The sequence below is a fragment of the Emys orbicularis genome, chromosome 4, assembly GCF_028017835.1.
Source record: "Emys orbicularis isolate rEmyOrb1 chromosome 4, rEmyOrb1.hap1, whole genome shotgun sequence".
In the NCBI taxonomy this organism is placed as follows: Eukaryota; Metazoa; Chordata; order Testudines; family Emydidae; genus Emys; species Emys orbicularis.
In genome coordinates this window covers 32675482-32699241 of record NC_088686.1, presented here as the reverse complement: position 1 = coordinate 32699241, position 23760 = coordinate 32675482, and the positions used below count along the sequence as shown (strand labels likewise).

Genomic DNA, 23760 nt, shown 5'->3' with positions numbered 1-23760 from the left:
ATGATGGCCGAAGCGTCCGATATCAGTTTGACCGACTGGCGCAGGCTGTCAAATGAAACTCCTTCCAGGAGGGCCTTGGGGTCAGTCCACCATTGCAGGGAGATAAGTATCACTGGTAAGACAGTAACGACCTTGTGCAGGTAATCTCTGGACTGGGAATAAACTGTCGCCAGCCACTGCTGCAAGGGTCGCATTCTGAAACCTTGCATGGTGGACGACATACGTACATGCTGCCATGTGGCCCAGCAGATGCAGACATACCTGGACCGTGGTTAGAGAGAACGCAGAGCTCCCCCGCGATGAGGTCCACCATTGTCTGGAACCAATCCTGTGGCAGGAAAGCTCTGGCACAGGTGGAGTCGAGCACTGCTCCAATTAATTCTATACTTTGCACCGGATAGAATGTTGACTTCTTGTCGTTCACCAACAGGCCCAGGGACCGGCACGTGACCTGTAGCACCGCAATGTCCCATTGGACTTGAGACCTGGAGCGGCCTTTGTCAGACAGTCATCGAGATACAGGTATATTTGAATGCCCCGACGCCTGAGGTAAGCTGCTACCACCAACATGCACTTGGTAAACACCCTCGGTGCTCTCGCTAGGCTGAAAGGGAGGACCACAAACTGGTAATAGTCCGATCCCACCATGAAGCGCAGGAAGCATCTGTGTCCTTGGACGATCGCTATATGACACTACATGTCCTTCAAGTCGAGGGCGGCATGCCAGTCTCCCAGATCCAGGGAGAATATGATGGAGGCCAGGGAGACCAGGAGCAACTTCAACTTCTTTAGGTATTTGTTGAGATCTCGCAGGTCCAGGATGGGTCTTAGACCGCCTTTGGCCTTTGGGATTAGAAAGTACCAGGAATAGAATTCCTTGTTCCTATACTCGCAAGGAACTTCCTCCACTGCTCCCAGCTGCAGCAGGCCCTTCACCTCCTGCGCGAGGAGACTTTTGTGAGAAGGATCCTTGAAGAGGAACGGGGGGGGGGGGGGAGAAAGAAACTGGAGGGTATAGCCCTGGGCCACTGTGCTGAGGACCCAGAGGACTATGCAGGGAGGAAAAAAGAAAGGCGGTTTGAGAAACACAGGGAGGATGGATCCAAGGTCCAGTCTGATAGGTCGCCCTGGGGCACACCCTCAAATCTCCCGCTTGCAACCCTGCCTGTTGCAGGAGGTGCCTGACTGGACAGAGGGTGGAAGTTAGTGGCTCTGGCAACTAAGTTTGTAGCCTCTGCTCTTCTTATGAGCCATCTTCTGCCTGGGTTAGCTCCCTTGACCTCTGGCTATTGCGGCTTGAACTGCTTACGGGCCAGACCCGGGACGTAGAGCCCTAGGTTTTCAATGTAGTACAGGAGCCCTTCAACCCGTGAAATTTATTGTCTGTCTGCTCAGCAAACAGTGCCTGGCTGTCGAAGGGAAGGTCGTGTATCAACTGCTGGGCCTCCGTCGACAAGCCTGAGAGAAGGAGCTAGGATGACCAAGGTCCACCATGGAGACGACCAAGGCCATGGTGCATGCCGCTGAATCCACCGCGTCCGAGGCTACTTGCAGGGCCACTCTGGCCACAGCCATGCCCTCATCTAAGATCGCCCGGAACTCCTTCCTGGTATCCTCAGGAAGCGAATCCTCAAACAAGGCCATGGCTTATCACATACCGAAGTCATATCAGCCAAGGAGGGCTTGATTTTTTTTTATTTAAATCAGATACATTACAGCTCAAAGATATCTCATCATGGAATAAGGATTATAAATTCTAATTCTATAGTATGAGACAATGTATTTATGTATAATGTTTAAGAAAAGTTTTGTAAATGAGTTCCAATAGTTCATGGATTAGGGACCCAATCTTAGGGGGTTCCAGGGGCTTCTATACAGATTATTTAGGTTAATCTTTCTATCTATCCAATGGGATTCAGTGCTCAGTCTAGAATATACCATCAGAGATGCTTAGTTTTGCAGTTCTCAAACTGTGGATTTGTAACTCCAGAAATAACATGCTTGCTAACAGCAAAAATGGTTTTAAATAAACAAATAAATAATATATTGAGGTGAGAAATAACAGACCTCAACCCTATTGTCCCTCTGCAAATTTGTGTACACAGAGTCAATCCCTTACCTCTCTCTAAAAGTGCAACGTTTCAAAAAGTTCAATGAACAGAAGATTGATGGGGGCGGAAGAGATCTGGAACAGGAGAAGAAGGCTGGAGATAAATGTGAGAAGGGAGGGACAGGCAGTAGAAACAAAAGTGAAACTGTTTGAGCAGCACAGTCCAGAAGTCTTGAGGTCTTTCTGAGTGTAGCCTTCATTGATTTGAGATCTACCATGCCATTCTCTCACTAGAAGGGAAAACCTATAATGGCAGCAGACCATAAAAGAGACCCAGTTTGGGAATATTTTAATGAAGTTCCTCTACCTGTGGATAAGACAGGCATGCGTGCAAAATGCAAAGAGTTCAACAAAGAAATGCAAGGCCTGGTTGCCCAAATGAAACAACATCATGAGACGTGTTCCTTCTCAGGAGGAAGCGGCGTTGAAGATGATGAAAGGAACGTGTCCGAACATGCAGGATCTTAAGGTTGGTAAACTTTTTTATTTCATACTTTTCTTAAGGACTGCCTGTCTTCCTTCTGGACTATTCTCAAATTCTCATGTTTGAGCAAAAAATATAGTTGTTACTCTATGGTACTATCATTTTAGATGCAGTTGTGATGAAAAAAATAAATGGCTGAAATAGGCAGATCTTCCTTTTACAATTTCACCTTTAAAGTAGTACTGAGTGTCAGTGAATGCAATGAGTAATACTAAATGAGCAGCATGGTAATAATAATTAAATAACTGCAATGACTTATTTTGTTTAGGAGAATCCATCCTCAACATACAGGATTCTGAAGACTATCCACCTTCAAGATCACCATCATTTTCTATAGTTTAAGAGTTATCTGCCAATGATAGTGTTTCAGTCACATCCTGTATGTCACATAGCCACAGTATATCACCTGTAGCAAAAAGAAAAAAAAAATTCCATCATCCAGAACAATCATAGATAAGTTTGTGATAAGAACCAGCAGATTACACAAAGAGATAATTGATGGAAAAATTGCCTGGTTTGTTTATGCAACAATCTCTCCTTTCCACATGACTGAGAACCCACAATTCATAAACATGGTTCAGTCATTAAGGGTACGTCTTCACTACCCGCCGTATCGGCCGGTAGCAATCGATTTATCCGGGATCGATATATCGCGTCTTGTTAAGACGCGATATATCGATCCCCGAACGCGCTCACCGTCGACTCTGGAACTCCACCAGAGTGAGTGGCGGTAGCGCAGTCGACGGGGGAGCCGCGGCCGTCGATCCCGCGCCGTGTGGACCCCAGGTAATTCGATAGCTGAAGTTGCGTATCTTGGATCGATCCCCCCCCAGTGTAGACCAGCCCTAAGACCAGGATACAGTCCACCCAACAGAACAGATGTCACAGGCAAATTGCTGGATAAAGTGTATGAAAGAGAAACTGAGCAGTGTGCAAAAGGTCTTTAAAGGTAAAATTGTTAACCTGAGTCTCGATGGGTGGAGCAATGTCCACAATGATCCTGTTGTATGTGCTTGTGTGACAGCAGAAGGGGGGAATGTCTTCCTTACAGAAACAACTGATACATCAAGAAATGCACACACAGCAGAATACTTACAAGAAGTAGCAGTAAAAGCTATAACAAACTGTGGGGAAAAAATTTAAATGCCTAGTACGCAACTTGGTCACAGACAATGCTGCAAATGTATCAAAGGTGAGAAGAAATTATTTAGAAGAGAGTCCCAAGCTAACAACATATGGTTGCAGTGCTCATTTGATGCACCTCCTAGCCAAAGACTTCAGTGTTACAGAAATAAAGGCTAATGTTGAAATTGCAAAATACTTCCCTAACAACCACTTTGCAGCAGCTGCTCTGAAAAAAGTGGGAGGAACGAAGCTAACTCTCCGACAAGACGTGCGATGGAACTCAATAGTGGACTGTTTTGAGCACTATATCAAGAACTGGCCTAATCGGATGACAGTTTGTGAACAAAATAATGAAAAAAATAGATGGCACTGTCACAGCCAAAGTTCTCAACATTGGGCTTAAGAGAAATGTTAAACATATGCTGAGTTTCCTGAAGCCTATTTCTGTAGCCTGGAACAAAATGCAGGAAAACAGCTGTTTTATTGCTGACGCTGTTGAAATTTGGAAGGAACTGAGTGAGATCTTAAAAAGAGAAATATGCAACGACAGAGTTAATTTACAAGCATTAAAAAAACGAATGGGACAAGCACGATCTCCAGCTCATTTTCTTTCAAATATTCTCAATACTCGGTACCAGGGTCAAACCTTAACTGCTGAAGAAAAGAAGTTGGCTATGACATGGACATCCAGCAATCATCCCTCCATAATGCCAACTATAATAAACTTCAGAACTAAGAGTGAACCATTCAAGAAAGATACGTTTGCTGATGATGTTTTAAAGAAAGTCACACCAGTGAACAGTAAGCACTTGGATTCAGAGACTGTTGAAGTGATAATCTCACTTTTAACAGCAGTAGCTTCTTCTGCCGGTGTAGAAAGAATATTTTCTTCCTTTGGACTAATTCATTCCAAATTGAGAAATCATTTGGGACCTGAAAAAGCAGGAAAGCTTGCTTTTCTTTTTTAGATTATGAATAAACAGGAAAATGAAGGTGAAAATGACTATGTTAGCTGCAGAAGCCAACATTTTAAGTTTCTCATGTTGACCTGGCTGACAGTCGCTTTAATTTTTTTTTTAATATTTCATTTAACTATTTTAAAAACAATTTTAACAAAAACAAACCTGATTTTAAAAAACTTGAATGTTTAACTAAATTCAAAAATTCATATGCTTGTTTTGTTAAAATATTATATGTTTGCTGTTGAAGAAAAAAAATCCAGAATACATAACGTTGTTGTTTTAGTTAAATAAAACAATGTAAATGTCTGTCTGATTATGTTCTCCTCCTAATAACAGCATGGCAAGAAAATCCACCAAACATTAATGATTAACCAGTTGAATTGGAGATAGTTCACCTCCCAATGACTTCATAAATATCTGCTTCAATTACCTTTGGTAAATGAAATAACCAAACAATCATTAGTTTTACAGTATATCAGAAAATGAATCTGAAAAGTTTTCAAAATAAATCACTTTAAAAATGTATAGTGTGTACCTTCTAAAAATGAAACCTACATCTATCTCTGAGTTGTGAAGAATATGTATTAAGGTTATAACAACCAACAAGAAAAAACAGTTACTCACCTTCTCATAACTGTTGTTCTTCGAGATGTGGTGTTCATATCCATTCCAATCAGGTATGTGAGCACACACGTGCACGTTGGCCAGAATTACAATGAATTGTAGTGCATTGTTGGCCGGAAGATTTTTCCCTTACCAGCATCCGTCGGGTCGGCCTGGGCGCCCCCTGGAGTCGTGCCCCCATAGCGCCTAATATAGCCCTGCCGATCCGCCACCCCTTCAGTTCCTACTACTCCAGCTACTCTGACAGAGGAGTAGGAGGGTGGGTATTGGAATGGACATGAACAACACATCTCAAAGAAGAACAGTTACTAGAAGGTAACCGTTTTTTCTTCTTCGAGCGCTTGTTCATGTCGATTCTAATCAGGTGACTCCCAAGCAAAATTAGGAGGTGGGGTTGGAGCTGTCCACTGACTGGAGTACTGCCCGATCAAAGGCCGCATCATCTCTGGCCTGCCTAGTAATTGCATAGTGTGCGGCAAAAGTGTGTATCAATGACGGCATCGCCGCCCTACAGATTTCCTGGGTGGGGACCTGAACCAGTAGCACTTAGTAATGCAGGCCACAATCCATGATGAAATGCGCTGAGTCGAAACAGACTGGCCTTTCATCCTGTCCGCTACTGCAACAAAAAGCTGTATCGACTTTCTGAACGGTTTGGTCCTTTCTATGTCAAAGGTCAGCGCTCTGCGGACGTCGAGCGTGTGGAGTCTCTGCTCCCTGTTACTCGCATGAGGCTTAGAGTAGAAAACCGGGAGGAAAATGTCCTGGTTGATGTGGAACTGCGACACAACCTTCGGGAGGAAGGCCGGATGGGGCCTGAGCTGAACCTTGTCCTTAAAAAACACGGTGTACGGCGTTTCGGACGTTAGAGCCCTGAGTTCAGACACTCTCTGGGCTGAAGAGATTGCCACTAGGAACACGACCTTGTAGGAGAGGTAGAGCAGGGAGCATGTTGCTAGAGGCTCAAAGGGATGCCCCATGAGCCTAGAGAGGACCCAGTTAAGGTCCCAAGCAGGAACCGGTTGGCAGATGTGTGGGTACAACCTGTCAAGGCCCTTCAGGAAGCAACTGACTAGGGGGTTCGCAAAACCGAGCGGCCCTGTGCCCCTGTGTGGAAAGCCGAGATGGCAGCCAGGTGTACTCTTATAGAAGACAAGAAGAGACCTTCCTGCTTTAGGTGGAAAAGATCATCCAAAATCTGGGGCACTAAGGCTAGCACCGGGGGAAAGTCGCGCTGAGCTGATCAGATTGAAAATCTCTTCCACTTGACCAGGTATGTGGCCCTAGTGGAGGGTTTCCTACTGCCCAAGAGAACCTGTCTGACTTGTTCTGAACAGGAGAGCTCGAACGGATTCAGCCATGGAGCCTCCAGGCTGTGAGATGCAGTGACTGCAGGTTCGGGTGCTGGAGCCACCTGTGATCCTGCGTGAGAAGGTCCAGGAAGAGCAGCAGGGTAATCGGGGCTCCCACTGACATGTTCAGGAGAGACGTGTACCAATGCTGGCAGGGCCAGGCTGGTGCTATGAGAATGAGAGGAGAGGAGCATGCACCCCCCTGTTTGTTGATATAGAACATCGCAGTCATATTGTCCGTCATGACCAATACACATCGACCTGCTAGATACGGGCGGAATGACTGACACGCTAGGCATACCACCCTGAGCTCCCTGACATTGATATGAAGAGGGAGATCCGTCTGTGACCAGAGGCCCTGAGTCCTGTGGTCCCCCAGATGAGCTCCTCACCCCAAATCTGACGTGTCCATCACTAGCATCAGGGATGGCTGTGGGGCGGGGAAGGGGACTCCTGAGCACACCTGCTGAGCGTCCGTCCACCCAGCAGCGAGTCGAGGATGGGGCGAGGTAGGGTCACGATCCTGTCCAAGCTGTCCCTGCAGCGGTCGAAGCCCGAGTCTGGCATGCCGAACCACGTACGTACAGGCCGCCATATGGTCGAGCAGTTTGAGACAATTTCTCGTGGTGGTGGTGGTGGGGAACTGCCTGAGTCCCTGGATCATGGCGTCGAGGGCCTGGAATCTCGCCTGCGGGAGGCATGCTCTGGCTTGGGTTGAGTCCAGAACCGCCCCTATGAACTCTATCCTCTGGACCGGGGACAGAGTCGATTTCGCCTCATTCAGTAGGAAGCCCAGATTCTTGAAGGTTGCTCTGATGAATGCCACCTGAGCTTCCACCTGAGTCCTGGATCGGCCTTTGATCAGCCAGTCGTTGAGGTATAGGAACACCTGTACCTGATGTTTCCGCAGAAAGGCAGCAACGACTGCCATGCACTTTGTGAAGACTCGAGGTGCTGCTGACAGGCCGAAAGGGAGAACATTAAATTGGTAATGGGAACCGTTGACCACAAACCTGAGGTACTTTCTGTGGTTTTGCGCTATTGCTATGTGAAAATACGCATCCTTCAAGTCAAGGGCGGCATACCAGTCTGCTGGATCCAATGAAGGGATAATGGAGGTCAAGGAACCTGAGTTTCCTCACAAACCAAGCCAGCCATAAAAACAGAGTTCACTACTAAATATTAAATAAACAAATCATGCTAATCCATTTGCTCATCACAGAAAACTAGACTCTCCCAAGAGCAGTACTTTCCTCAAAGCATTTGCCACTGTCTCACACTTGCACACACTGCTTCGCCCCCACAATCAGTTGTCTCTCTGTGTTCTTGATTAATTTAGATGGTAAGCTTTATGGGATAGAGACCCTGTCCTTTATGTTGCTTGATTTAGGAGGTTAATAATATTAATTTGGATAGTATGGGGTTTAGGCTTGCCAATCTGTTTGATCAGAAGTTAAAAGTTCTTGTCCCGAAATCAGGCTCTACAGAATTTACAAAGGACCCTTGGGGGTATGAGAGGAAGCTTACACTGAGACAGATATAGCCTTAAAGACTTTTTATTAAGATAAATGAAGTAGTAATTAAATGGTAAAATAATTAGAGTTACAAAGTTACAATTGTATTACTGCTATTTAAAAGATACATATGGTATTATATGCTACAAAGCTTTGATTAATATACTTACACCCTCTCTTGATAACCTGGTGGTGAGAGACACAGAACCAGCCTCGCCTTTGGCTGTTTAGGTTCCTTAATTCTTGAGTGAGAGGTGCAAAGCTTAGAAGAAGCTAGAGCTAAAGTTATTGAAGCTAACTTAGAGTTCACTAACTTAAAACCTAATAAACAAAACTAAGAACAAAAGCTTAGGGAAACCAAGCTTAGAAAGTTTAAGAAAAACAAGTACAAGCTTCTCCTAGCAAGGTGGGTTACTTTTTTTATAGGGTACAGGTGCCTGAAATTTTCTCTTCTATGCCCATACTTTATTTTTTACCCACAAAAATGTTAGGGTACACTTACTCCATAGGCTAGTATGTTTGTACATATTGATGACATGTACATACATATTAATGACATTAGCTTATACACACACGTTATTTTTGTTTTCCTCGTTATTTTGGTTCTTCCCTCGTGGTGTACCTGTTAAGTTTGAGGGTACAGACTTGGAAACGCACTATGCCATTCTACCATTATTTATTTATTTAGGTGAAAGGTCTCAGAAATAGATACGCTAACTTTGCCTTAGCTTAACATACAGGATATGGCGTGTAGGTTGCTTGCATTACAGCCGAACTTACTTTAATATAAATTTATAAACTTATTACAATAAACCAAATACTTAAACTATAAGAAAAGATATATATATATGCAAGCAAGCAGGTTAATTCTATAGGCTACACGCCCCCCCTTTGAGGGGGTGGTTTGCAACAACGAACCCCGTCACATAGGTACAGATGTAGGTGGTTAAGTGTCTGTAGGGACAGTTTTAACGCTATTTTCCCTCGGTTAGGGTGGAGGAAGGGTATTATAAAAATGGTATTTTGGACCCTGGCACGTTTTTGGAGTGGGCACCATGTATACATATTTATTATTCTTAACATTTGGTGCCCGTTTAGGTTTCTGCTTGGGCCTGTTGGATTTATACTGCAGGCATCCTAAAACAAGGAAATAAATTTTAATTGCAATTCCTTGAATAATAACCCATACTCTTCATTCAAATTTTCCCCGGGAGTTGTTGCAGGCTTATTACCCTTAGTTATTAAGTGGGTAATAGCTTGTTTGGCTTTGTCCATATCGTTAGTAATTTGTATGAGGTGGGGGTTTTTTACGAGCCAATAATGACTTTCACTGTAACCCTAGTGGGGGCACGTAGACAAGAAAGGGGGGTGTACTTTGGATAGTTAAATCCTGATAGGCTGGGTCGGACTGGATAATGGTGATGTTTTTAAAAGTGGGAATAGGGGAAATAGCTTGATTCCCTATTAAAGTGGGTTGCTCTGGAGTAAAACAAAAATTTGGCTCTGTGAAGGACACTTTAGGGGACCATACTCGTGCCTTTTTTGATTGGTAACCACGCAAAATTGGCTATTTTCAGCATAGGTTACCCTTTTCATTGGAGTTTTTCACTTGGTCAACCTTACTAAGCATGATAATGATGAACTTTGTAATTTTTTTCCCTGCAGTTCACACAAAACAGTGTTTCTTTTAAACATGTTACACCTACAGATATACTGAGGCCCTTTTTTAGAGCAACAGGCCATTTGTGGTACTTTTCAGGTCTGAGTTGGAGTGTGATAGACCACCAAGGGAGGTACATTAATGTGTTCCCTATAGATGTCGCCTTTTAGGTGACCTATAGAATGGACAGCTATCAATTCCCTGTACACATTCTTGTTTGGGTTTAACGAGACTGTGAATGAGACATACAAGGATCGTGCCATTATACAATTTTTAGAAAGAGAACAACCGTTTCGGTTGGGGTGAAGTGTCACAGATTTCATTTTTTTTTTTATAACACCCACTGATAAACGCTGGCATGAATTCAAACATGTGGATTGGGTTTTTTTCAGCCTTTGAAAACATTTGGGACAGTACCAACTTAATAGTTGCTTATTTTTAATTAGGTTAGGAACCTTTTTCAATCTTAAGGATTGTAATGTATTAGTGATTACATTTACAACGTATTTCCCATATGCAGAGCATTTTTTTTTAAAATTTGATTCCTGTGCTAATTATTGTTTAAAGCAATTAGCTGATTAATTTTACGTTGGGTCTTATTAAATAGTTGGGCTTTGTCGTGCATATTATAAACAGTAAATTGCTTTTTCTGTGACAATCCCTTTATTTCCTGTAACACTGAATTGACTACTTGGTTGGCTTCCTTTTGTAACACATAATTTATATGTTTGCGAATTTTTTACATATTCGCTTGGTTTCAAATTGACACTTCTGAACCAAATAGTTCTGTTAGGGATCCTAAACTTTCAAAAAGTTTTAAGCTACGCTTTCTTCTCAAGGTATGTGGTTTATGAATTTTATTATCCATCCCCAATAGAACAATATTTTGCACTTCTTGTTGATAGGCTGCAATCCTATCCACAAGTTGTACTGAGAAAAAGGAAGCCACTTTAGAAAAATTTAGCTATTGCCAGCATACCAGATACTAATTAGACAAATTTAACACTACAGGAATATGCATAAACCGAACCTGAATAATTACTTTCCCTATTATGGGCGTTGTGGTGAGACCACTAGCAGGTTCTGGGTTTATCATTGGACAAGTTACATTATTTGGTATTGGATTGTTATAATTATAGTTAATAATTGGATTCCGAACCTTACGTGGCTTTTGCAGTATTGGCTTTAAGAGGAAATGCCTCTACCAACTTTGGAAAAGGACTGACAACTACTAACAGGTACTGGTTACCTCTTTGAGTCCTTGACAAAGGACCTACAACGTCAATCTGCAAAGCCATCCAAGGAACTTCATACACCTGAAATTTTAATGGCACATTTCTTTTGTATGGAGTTGGATTGGCTTGGGTACATGCCAGAAAGTTATTACAATATTGTTGCACATTCATTTTAAGAAGTGGCCACCATTCCACAGATGCAAGACGCTGGACAGTTTTGTCCACTACCTGGTGTTCTTCTGTAGGAGTGTCATGAACCATGTACATTATTTTCCTCCATAAGTGAGCTGGAACTACCCATACAGGGAAAGGACCTCCTGTATACATGAGAAATTCGTTTACTACCTGAAAATGCTGCTTATATTTTTTGGACAAAGGATTTACTGTTAGCGACCCTTTTTCTTTTCTTTTGTTTTGGATTACTTTTACTATGGTTTTTATTCAATTTTTGAATTTTTTTTAAATCTGGTATGTTAGCCTATACAACTTTAGTTGTGGCAATAGGGCATTTGGCACTAGGGGTAGTAACAGAATATTTCTGGGTTTTTTTGTTTGTTTGTTTGTTTTAGAATTTTCCTGATTGGGCTTTTTTGGGGGCTAATTTATTAGCCTTTCCATTTTTGGTAGCATAGGGTTCTAATTTTTCGTGAGCTTTTATTTTATTTTTTTACTTTAATTGGCCACCCTGGAACAGTGATTGTTACTGCTAACTAGAGGATGTATTTAACCAGCAATGCATACCTAACAGGTGAGCCATCAGAAGATGTGAACCCATTTGTTTCCCAACATGGTAGAAACTTTGTGAGAGAATTGCATACCCATGTGGAGTCTGAAAACAGACAGATACTGTGGTATGTGGTGGTGATGGAGAACTGCACACAGTACTCCAACACACAAGCCACCGCTGCTAATTAGCATATTGAGCCAAATGTGGAATGCATGAATATGTCTTCTTCCAAGGCTCTCCTTTTTTCTCGGGAGGAACTGCACAGATTCCAAACCTGGTATAAGGTTGCCTTGATGGTAATAACTAGAACCGTTAGCAAAGAAATGATACCTTTTAACGGAATCTGTTTCCTGGATTAATGGCTGGAAAAGCTTTTGTTTTTCCTCCCCCCTTAGTTTTAATTGATTAAGATTGGGATACACATGTAGCTTCCCTCGGTACAGTAGGGAAGTTGATAACAAAGATGATGTCCTAACAGGTTTTACAGCAATATTTTTTTCGTGCAGCAGCAATGCCCATTGGGCTAGGCGAGCATTTGAGACTTGCCCATCTTTTACCTTATTAGACAGTAAGAACTGAAGGGGAGTATGCGATGAGTGTAATATGATCGGGCTGAAGCCAATTAGAAAAGAAAAGTGTTGTATGGCCCAACTGGTGGCCAATAGGTACTTTTTACAATTGTCATACTTAAGTTTAGTTGATGACATTAAACATGAGGTATCGGCCACAGGTTTGATTTTTCCATGGTTTTTTTTGTGAAGCCATAGCCACTAACGCATTAACACCCACCGCTACCTTCAGATGATAGGGTATCTTAGGATTTAGAGTGATCAACACCGGAGCCTTGACAATGACCTGTTTTAGCTGGGATACTGCTTCCGTGTGTTGCTCAGTCCATTTCCATTGAACATTTTTTTTTTTTTTTTTTTTTTTTAAAAGACAGTTGGTACAAGGGACCTGCAATGGAAGCAAAATTGGGAATGAAATCCCTGTGGTACCCAGTTAAAAGGATTTTAAAGCCGTAGGGTCCTGTGGTAAAGACAATGTTTGGATTGCATTCACTTTTTGTTGCGCTGGGGTTCTACCCCATTTTGTAAGGGTGAGGCCTAAGAAAGAGACACGGTTGGCCATTAGCTGTGCCTTGGTCGGACTGCATTTTAGCCCTGCTTTAGGATCTGCAGGAGCTTATCAAGCCTTTCCAAATGCTCCTTTTTGGTCCATGCTGCCAAACAAAGGTTATTTACATATTGAAACAGAACAGTTGGTTTAGAAAATTGCGACAGTACCCGCCTTATTTGCGCATGGAATAAAGCTGGAGAATTTTTATACCCCTGGGGTAAACGTGTCCAGGAATATTGGACCCCCTGGAAACTAAATGCAAAACGGTACAGTGAAATGCAGGCCAATGGTAATGTCCAAAAGCTGTTACTGATGTTAAGGACAGTAAACCACACAGCCTCTGGATTAAAGGACTTGATTAGATCTGGCATCTTGGCCACTGTAGGGGCACAAGTGGGTGTGACCTGATTCAGGCGTCTGTAATTAATTGTGAGATGCCAAGAACCATTTGGTTTTTTTACAGGTCAAACAGAGGAATTGGCAATGGAAGTACATTTACATAGTACTCCCTGCGTCAGTAAAGACTTGATAGTCTTTCCTATGTACGGGTTTGGCTAGTTTGGGTAAGGATATTGGTTTTGGGCTGATATCTCCCCTTCTTCCACAACAATAGTGACTGCCATAGATCCACAGTTATGTTTGTGTTTAGCAAAGGCATCCGCATACTTGCGAAGAAAAGCCTGTAACTCAGGTTGGTCTGCATGATTAGTTACTATTTTGTTCAAATTATACCGCTCAGGACAGTTCAGAGTTCTCCACTGGAGACACCATGCCACACTCAGGTATGATAACTGGTGAGTTATCCTTTGCCTGTTCTACAGTAAGGGTACGTCTATACTTACCTCCAGGTCCGGCGGTAAGCAATCGATCTTCTAGGATCGATTTATCACGTCTTGTCTAGACATGATAAATCGATCCCGGATCGATCCCGGAAGTGCTCGCCGTCGACGCCGGTACTCCTGCTCCGCGAGAGGAGTACGCGGAGTCGACGGGGGAGCCTGCCTGCCGCGTGTGGACCCGCGGTAAGTTCGAACTAAGATACTTCGACTTCAGCTACGTTATTCACGTAGCTGAAGTTGCGTATCTTAGTTCGAAGTGGGGGGTTAGTGTGGACCAGCCCTAAGACACAACAATTGGTTAACCAAATTAAGAACACATTCCTGTTTGTATAGGAAACTAGTTCCTAATAGGCAATTTCCTGGGTTTGCTAAATTCATTAACACAAAGGTATGAACCTTTCTTAGGAGACCTAACTGTACTTTAATGGGCTTAGAAAGTGTGGTGGTATCTTGATTGCTTACAAAAGTTGAAAGTGTTTTTGTACGCCCTGATGACAGAGAAGAGGATCTAGGATCCTTGAAATGGATAATCCTAATTGCTGCCCCAGTATTTATAAAATTCCTGTGGAGGCCCCCTATCACTGCAGATACTGTGGGTTTCCCGCTTGCATCCCTGCCTAAAGGGGCTATGACTACACTTGGGGCCGGATGGCGTTATGCCGAGTAATTGTTGAGTACGCAGACAAATAATCTATGGGTTTTCCTTCCATCTCTTCAGAGGCAGCCAACTCTGGAGGAGGAGAGGCTGTCCACCAGAGAGAAGGAAATGGGTCAACGGAGGCCACCAGACGGTTTGAGGGTGCTGGGCCTTGGCCTTCCATTAATAGCTCATTCACGTGTGCTCGGAGTTCCCAGGTATTCCGTTGTTGAGCCTTAACCATTTGCTGCAGTGTCTTAAACATTATTACAACTGAGTCCTCATTTCTGTGGGCAGGTGGTGACTTGGATCTCTGCAGGCGTGAATTGTTTTGGGCGGCATCTGAAAAGAAAGGAACACGGTCCCGGGCCACTACATGGGGTCCAAACACATAACCCTGTCAAGCGGCACACGCACTCGAAGGTCCAGTATTATTACGTGGGTTAGGGTCATTTTGCCAACGCTGGTACCTAGGGAATTTAGGAACACCGCGGCCTAACCCTGGGGGTCCCTTAATCCTCACAATGGGATTAGCTCATGGATCATGAAGTATTGCAACAGGGGCTTCACACCGACCTATTTTAGGGCCTCCCTGAGAATATGCCTTGGCCAGTAAGGCTAATGCCTCCTTTAAAGAAGTCCTATTATTTATATGCATGTTAACCTTTTCCTTCAAATGGGGAAGAGAGTTATTGATCAACAAACTAACTTATGGTGGCTCATTTGTTTTCTCTTTTATGTGACTGTGCCACGCTGCACTTAACCGCAGGTGAAATTGGTGTGGGGACTTAATAAGTTTCTGCTTTAGGTTAGACAGGATGGCCACTCCAGCTTGCCCCAGATGCTGTTTATGTTTTAACAGGGCTACTGTGTCTTTAAAAGATCTCTTTCCTACCCTAAACACAGGTGGCAAAGTACTTTATAATGCTCGATTCACTGTGAGTTGTAAGATTTTAACCCAATCTTTCCTTGGTAAGCCAAACACTTTTTCTGTTTCTTGTACACATTGTGCATGCATTGCAACCGAAGAATCCTCCATCATTCCTACTTGCTTAGCTACCAGATCTAGGGTCTTAATATTTGTAACAACTGGTACAAGGTAATTAGAATTAGAATCTGAGGATTTTCTTTCCAGATCGGGATCTGGGCTTTTATTTGAGCTTGAATTTATAATTTTTATGTTTTGACTTCTTCTACCCAAATTTACATTTTTCTTATTAGAGCTATTAGAACTTTTCTCTGGAAATAGTCCTGGATGAGCAGGGTAACTTTCCATAAAACCTTTACGTCTTACACTTAAGGCATTTCCACACTGATGCGGGACATTTTTCAGTCCATTAAGATCTGGTGCAATAGGGTGCTTTACCGGTACACCAGGTGATACCAGCATATACCAAGGGGGTGTAGAGGGTCCACGAAATTTTAGGGACCTAGGCAATGTTGATGATTGCCCAAATGCCAATAAGTGTTCACCCAAAGGGACTGAGTCTTCTGATTTATATGGTGCCAATGTAATATTGGGTGGAAGAGTAGGAATTGCATTCCTTGGTTGTTGTATCTCTCTCTGTTGTAACCTAGAGATTACTACATCCCAGGCACTAGCTACTTGTGACACTGCATTTTTTAGCCCCTGAACAATTACAGTTTTTAAAGGCACTTCCTCTTTACTATCAGGGGCGCACACAAACCGAGGAGAGGATATCCTCTTCCCCTTTGCTCATTTTATTCTTTACATCGCTAGTTGCCTCCTCTAGGATGACACTTACTTTCACCTTCTGTGATGCCACCCTGGGTCTTCCTTTTCCTATCTGCAGACTGTTAGTAGCTTCTGCACTGCTAACTTCCTCTTTTCACTCTCCCTGTGGCTCCGGAGATTTAATCTCCAACTTCGCTTCTAAAGGCACTGTATTAGCCTGAACTAACTATTTCGCCGTACTTCTAGTAATTGACCCTGCAGGTTTCTCTATCTCCGTCGGTTCCACCACGCCAATAGAGATGGGAACCAATTCTTTGTTCTCCTCTAACACATCTCCTATAATCATCTCCATAAACATCATACACACCTATGGTTTTATATAAATATAATCTAGATCAAAAAGTAGCAAACTACTATCTACATCAATTTTTCACACATAAAAGTTGTCTAAAACAACGAAAGAAATTCCAAAACAAGAGCTTAATTAAAATAGAGTTACAGCTGCAAATAGACTATACATTTACAACATTATTAAAGATTGGGCAATTAACAAAACAGGAGGGCTCCCTTAAGAGAAAGCTCCTATATTCTAGGTTTAGTAAACCCAGGTCCCAAAAGTGTTTGTATCTTCAATCAAAGCCCAGCAGCATGTACGAGTTACCTTCTCTCCTGTGAAGGCTCCTATTAAACTCCTCTCTGTATACCTAATAATGATTCCTTCTCTATGGAGTCCCATAAGGTTCACTTGTAAGCCTTATTTTCCCTACCATCCCTTCTTTTTACTGTATCTTTAACATCTGCTTTTATTGTAAAGATACTCAACAGAACATCACCATTATCTAACACAGGGGTTTCTCAAACTGGGGGTCGTGACCCCTCAGGGGGTCACGAGGTTATTAAATGGGGGGGGTTGTGAGCTGTCAGCCTGCACCCCAAACCCCACTTTGCATCCAGTATTTATAATGGTGTTAAATATATTAAAAAGTGTTTTTAATTTATAAGGGTGGGTCGCACTCAGAGGCTTGCTGCGTGAAAGTCGTCACCAGTACAAAAGTTTGAGAACCACTGACCTAACACCTTTAATGACTCCTCCCCTTTCCACCTGTGTTTATCTTTTAACTAGTTAATTTATGGCTTAGTATCAGGTTCATTCACCTAAATGTCTTCAAAATGAATTGCTTCTCTTGAACAAGAGAAACAAGAATCAACATCCAACTCCATCTTTCTTCTCTCTCTCCTTTTGAATCAGACTTACTGCTTTCACCGTGTGTATTCCTGTCATCCTTGACCATGAAATTTCTCCCTCTTCCCATATTTCCTGTGGTGTGCAAAGCTGCCTATCATCACTTCTGCAACACTGCCTGTGACATTTGTTGTTTGCAATGTTGTTGTAGCCACGATGGTCCCAGGATGTGAAACACACAAGGTGGGTGAGATAATATCTTTGACTGGACCAACTTCTGTTGGTGGAAGGGACAAGTTTATGAGCTTTACAGAGCGCTTTTTCAAGTCTGAAGAGGGAAATAAGAGCATTCAAACTAAATACAAGGTGGTGTGGGACAGACTGTTCAACATAAGGGGTTCACACATGTTGTAGGACTTAAAATGCCGTGGATAATTAACACTTCTGCAGTCATGACAATGGAGGGTCAGTAGGTAGCTGGGTGTGTTACAAGTTGTCCTAATGGACAATAAAGCCAGAGTGTCTGTGAAGTCTATCCTTTTTAGTGTCCAGCAGAGTTATGAATTTAAGTTCCCAGGCTCATCTTTTTGAAGGTTTTGTGCAGTCTTCCTTAAAGGATGAGGACTGAGAGGTCAGATATGGAGTGATTGTTTTGGAGTATTCACCCACAGATGATGGAAAAGAGGTTGTTGTTTTTTTTCCTCTATGTGAGCAACTGAAATCCTCATAACCATGCCTTTATCACTGCTCACCTTCGCTATTTTAACTACCTTCTCTATAGCCACCCCAAGTTCCACATCACTGTACTTCAAGTCCTCCACAAACCAGCTTCAGTCTACCATACAGACCATATTTGTCTATCCCCTCCAAATTCACTACACGCACACCTGTTTCAAAACACAGGCATCTTATCTTTGTTGGTGCAGGAACCTGCTCTCTACATCTCTTGAAAATTGAAACAGCTTTCCTTGGTCTTGATACCTCATAGGCTATTTTCAAATCAGATGATACATTATTTCTCCCTTCATCACTTAAGTTCCCTTCTCTAATTTTTAAATTGTATTTTGTAACCATTTAACTCCAACATATTTATTAGAGTGATAGTTTGTACAAGATACTATGCAAAAATGTCTTATGTGTAATTTTATATTTTTCAGTGCTGATTTTTTTTTAAAGTTAATTAAAAATACTGTATTTCTACCAATAACCCAAACTTGTCCAAGTATTGCATGAATTATAAACTGAAGTGTTTTAATAATGTCAAGTACATTATCAACCTGCATATCCCACAAGATGTAACACCAGCTTAAAATACAACATTCATGATTCAAAATAATGGGTCTCACCAACAATTCAAAATGTAAGATAGCCTGTCAGATTTCCAGCACAAACGAACACCACTTTGGGCAAAGGGTGTGTGCTCCCACTACAAAGTATATTCGCCTAATTTATACACAGAGAAATATCTGCTCTCCCTGTAAAAGTCAGTTACACCTTATAAACATAAAATGAGTCCTCTGTCCACCATTCTAATCTCATTACAGCTACAGACTTCATTTCTTCCTCTGAGGCCACAACTCATCTGTTACCCAAGGGATAAGAGTGAGGGGGGATCGGATAGCAGCCTTCAACTACCTGAAGGGGGTTCCAAAGAGGATGGAGCTCGGCTGTTCTCAGTGGTGGCATATGACAAAACAAGAAGCAATGGTCTCAAGTTGCAGAGGGGGAGGTCTAGGTTGGATATTAGGGAAAACTATTTCATTAGGAGGATGGTGAAGCACTGGAATGGGTTACCTAGGGAGATGATGGAACCTCCATCCTTAGAGGTTTTTAAGGTCAGGCTTGACAAAGCCCTGGCTGGGATGGTTTAGTTGGGGGTTGGTCCTGCTTTGAGCAGGGGGTTGGACTAGATGACCTCCTGAGGTCCCTTCCACCACCAGTCTTCCATGATTCTATAGTCACAAGCATGTAGAAGACACGCATCCTTGCAGCGGCTGGGCGCTGCTCCTTGTACATCTACATCGCTCTAGCGCTATAAACACAGGCACAACAATCTCTCTTCAGGAACCAAGGCTCAAACACTCCGTGAAAACAACAGCGTCAACGCGTGCAGGGCCCCCGCCCTACCCAGGGCAAAGAGCGCGCGCGCGCGGGACCCCCACCCCACGACAACACGCGAGCGAAGTACCCCTGCCCCCTTCGCTCATTCATTCCCTCTGCCCGCTCCGCCCCGTGAGCGGTTCCCCTCCCCGCTGCACCTGCCGGCCCCCGGCGCCACACCCCCAGGAGAGGCCGCGCTGGTGCCCACCAGCTTCCCATCCTCCCCTCCCGCCCGCGTTCGGTCCTTCCCATGCCGACCCCACTCGGCCCCAGCGCGGCCCCGCACCGTTGGCGATGAGCTTGGCCGACAGCTGCTTGACGAGCTCGGGGATCCGCTCCCATTGGCACTCGGAGCGGCACCGCTCGATCTCCGTCTCCAGCCGCGAGCCCGCCTTCTTCGTGGCCATGGCCGGAGTCCCCGGGGGGCGGCGGCGGCGGCACTTCCTCGGCGGCGGCTGCAGTGAGGGAGGGGGAACGTGAGGGCTGAGCGCAGGGCGCCGAACGCCGGGAGCAGCGCCCCCTGGCGGGCCGCCGCGGGACTGCGGGGACGTGGGGCGGAGTCAGGCGGGGGAGGGGGGCGGCCCGGCCCGGCCCGGCCGCCGCGGCGCTTAGCTCTCTCCGCGGGCTGCGGAGAGGTGAAAGCGGCGGGTGGGCAGAGAGCGTTACAGGCCGCCCCGGCGGCGCTGTGCTGCTGGAGCCTCGGGCCAGGGAAATGGCAGCTGGCCGGCCACTGAGGGTCGGGCTCGAAACGTGTCCTTGCACCAGAGCCCCCTCCCCCGTCAGCCCGGCCCGCGCCGCGGCTAACGCCTCTTCCTGCCGCCCACCGCACAGCCAACCTGACCCTTTGCTGGGCCCCGCCCCTGGCCTTAGTGCCGCCTTCTTCCCCGTGCAACACAGTAACTGACCTCCCCCGCCGGACGCGGTTGTTGCGCGGGCTGAAGTGTCTCCCCCCGCCTCATGTCGTGACACAAACCGGCTCTGCTCCTGCTTTGCCTCTAGTTACAGCGGCGGTGCAGGAGGACCTGCAAGGCGGAGCGCGCCCTTGGGTAGAGGGCAGCAGCCGTAGAGAGACGAGTTGGGGCGCGGGGCAACTTTGCAGAGGAGCCATCGGGCCGGGGATTTGCTTAGCAGGCAGCCCCGAGCAGGGAGGAGGAGGCTGCTCAGCGGTAGGAGGGAAGGGGTCTAAGAATTGAGGACTGGGGAAGCGAGGCTAAGAACCAAAGTGAACTGATTGAAGGGGGGCAGGGGGAATGCTTCAGCTGATCAAATGGAAAAGGGGGTGGTCTTGAAATTATGGATTACTTGGGGAAAACGGGCTAATAATAGGAAAGGCGGCCAATAATTTATGATTAGAGGAATGAGTCTTGGAATTATGTAAATTGTTGGAGGAGTCTGAAATACGAGTGGCAAGACTTCAAATCTGTACTAGCTCCTGGCCTAAAGTCAGAACAAGATATTTACTTTTTTTGGTTCTTTAAATAAATTAAATTTTAAAACAAGATTACACTTTGAAACTAAATGTCAAGAGTTTTTTTTGTGTGTCAAAACATTAAAAACAAAATTCAGTCAAAATTATTTGACAATTTTGAGAATAGTTTGTCAACCTGAAACTACTTGGGGGGGGGGGGGGGGGAATAATTTGTCCAAAACATTTTGCCCAGCTCTAACACAGATTGACGGCTAAGTTTTAAAAAATGGCCACTGACTGTCAGGTGACTCCCTTTGTAGGGTGCTCAACGTGGACATCCTGACCTCATTTTCAGAGGTATAGAATACCTCTAGCCTTTAATTAAGTCAGTTGTAAGTGCTCAGCCTTCTGAAAATGAGAGCAAGGTCTGTGAACCTATAAATGAAGTTATCTAAACACAGTTGCTACTTCTGAAAATTTGATCTACAGTGATTTTCCAGAGGTGACACAGGAAGTCTCAGGAAGAGCTGGAAATCACACACCGATCTTTTGAGCCCCAGTACAATGCCTTAGGGGTCTCTGTGGCCAATGCAAAGTGAATCAGTGGTCTCAGTCCAATTCCACACAAATGCATCCATAACACAAAAACATCACCACCACTGTCAACAGTAACCTCCATTTAGTCTCAGCAGAAAAACCAAGCACTGAATGTGCCAGAAACCCCTTTCTGCTCCCACTCTGCCATCCTCCTCCCCCCACAACAGAGCTAAGGCCCATTAGCAATACAGTTGGGAGTTTATAATGAGACAAAGCATGATCTAATTGTAATGCACTGAGCACAGGACCTGAAGCCAGGCACTCCAGAATTTTAATCATTGCTCTGTCAATGAGGCATTGTGTGGCCTTGGGCAAGTTATTTAACTCATCTACACTACAGCCGGGATTGACGCTCTGAGGTCGATCCACCGGCAGTCGATTTAGCGGGTCTAGTGAAGATCCGTCAAATCAACAGTAGATCGCTCTCCAGTTGACCCCTGTACTCTACCCCCGACAAATCAATGGAAGAGTTTCTTCTGTCAACCCCCCGTGGTGTAGACCCCGCAGTAACTCAACCTAAGGTACATCGACTCCAGCACAAATCCTGCCCCTAACCAGTTCCTTTCCTTCCACTCTATGTCATATTTCTGATAATATCTGCCACTTAGTCAAAAATCAGGTACAATCATTTTAAAAGCTGTTTTGTGGCCAGCCAGAACATCTGAAGTGCTGAATAGCTCCTTTACTGTGCAGGCACCGATCCCACACTCATTATATACAGGCAAAAGTCTCACTGAAGTCAGAGTAATTTTTCTAGTAAGCATGGTACTGAATGTTGACGTGTGATCCAGTGATGTTCTGGGCACCCTCAACTCCTACTGAAGCAGTATCTTTCCTGTAAATTAAGTAAAGCTGATATAGACATTACTGAAAGACAAACATATGATGCCACAACACCATTTTTACAGTCAGGTTTTTTAGAGTCAAAATACAGTTTAAAGGAAATTTAGATCATAGTGAGAGTTAGCAGTACCATAAAATCAAGACTTTGGCAATGTGCATATTATATTAAAAGAGCCAGACCCTTGAAGATCGTAATGATGAGCACAGTTCAAATAAACCAGAAGTGAAATGAACTGTAATGACATACTTCTGAATTCAAGATTTTGCACTTAGACAAGTTTATTTTTAAAGGTAAAACAAACACATTTGTGAACATACACACAATTATGTAAATGTAAGCCCTTACTGCTTTTTTAAAGTTAAATTCACACACAAAACACTTCAAAGAAATCCCAAAAGCAAGACAGCACGTTCCTACACAATCGATGTTCAACTGTTGTTGCTGTCAAGTTGATACAACTCATTCAGTACTTGCCTAATACAGGAAAAACAAACTTCAAGACTTGGAAAAGAATGCATGTCTTTACAACTTTTAGACAAGTATCTGTTTATTTCTTACAATTCTCAATAAATAATCCATAGTATAAACCCCCTTGATTTGTATATTTCATCTTTAATGAATGGCAGTGCCAACCATCACCGTAATAAAGCATTTAAGAGAAATTAACATTTCTTAGCATATATACAGCAACAGAAGGAAAACAGACTAACATTTTTCTGTCTTAATAATTCCAAAGGAACCAAAGTTCCACATTACACAATAAGTTAACACTTTTAAGTTCTAGCCCAGCTAGAATTAAACAAGCCCAACAAGGTATTGTTTACTATCGTTAACTAAATGTTTGCATATAAACTGTATAATATCACACAAAGGGATATTATTTGAGTAAAAGCTATTATAATATATTAAATTTTGTAATGCTACCTAAAAATATCTAAATCCCCTTTGATCATCACTAAAATAATAATTTTTAAAAATGGCATCCTGTGAAGTTAGAATATAAAAGAAAGTGAACTTTGATGGTCAGATAACTTTTATTCATTCCCCAGAATGTCTTATGTTCTTAAAAAAAATCTTCACAGATCTAGAGAGAAAACATACAAATGAAATACAAGTCACACACTAGTAAGTGACCTCACCAGAGAGTGAGTAAATGGGCTAACCAACTAAAGTCCTTGCAAAGGGAGATAAAGATTTTCTTGAATTTGAACTACAATTAACATTTACACAAAAATCTTTCCTCCTCTTCAAAATGTAAAATATCTGCTCACAATAGAATCCTCAATCTGTAGGTTCTAGCTCACCAAATACTTCTGCTCCGTGGCGTAGCCAGGTGGAGGGAACAGGGGGAGCGATCTCAAAAAAAGGCGCCACCCACTGCGGCGCTTTTACTCACCCGGCAGCGCTTTTACTGACGGGGCGGCACTCCGGGTCTTTGGCGGCACCTCGGCGGCGGCGGGTCCTTCAGTGCCACCGAAGACACCCGGAGCTAATGAAGGGCCTGCCGCCGAAGACCCGGAGCACCGCCGGGTGAGTAAAAATTA

The 23760-nt window shown here is 43.8% G+C and overlaps 1 protein-coding gene across 2 annotated transcripts in view; it reads right to left on the bottom strand.

Annotated features, from left to right (window-relative positions):
* TTC7B (tetratricopeptide repeat domain 7B) overlaps positions 1 to 19774 on the bottom strand; it is a 324581-nt gene extending 304807 nt beyond the window's left edge. For both annotated transcript variants that reach the window (XM_065403071.1, XM_065403072.1), the window contains exon 1: positions 19654 to 19774. In XM_065403071.1, the coding sequence (XP_065259143.1) occupies positions 19654 to 19774 (121 nt within the window). The remainder of the gene's footprint in view (positions 1 to 19653) is intronic.
* Positions 19775 to 23760: the final 3986 nt, after the last annotated feature.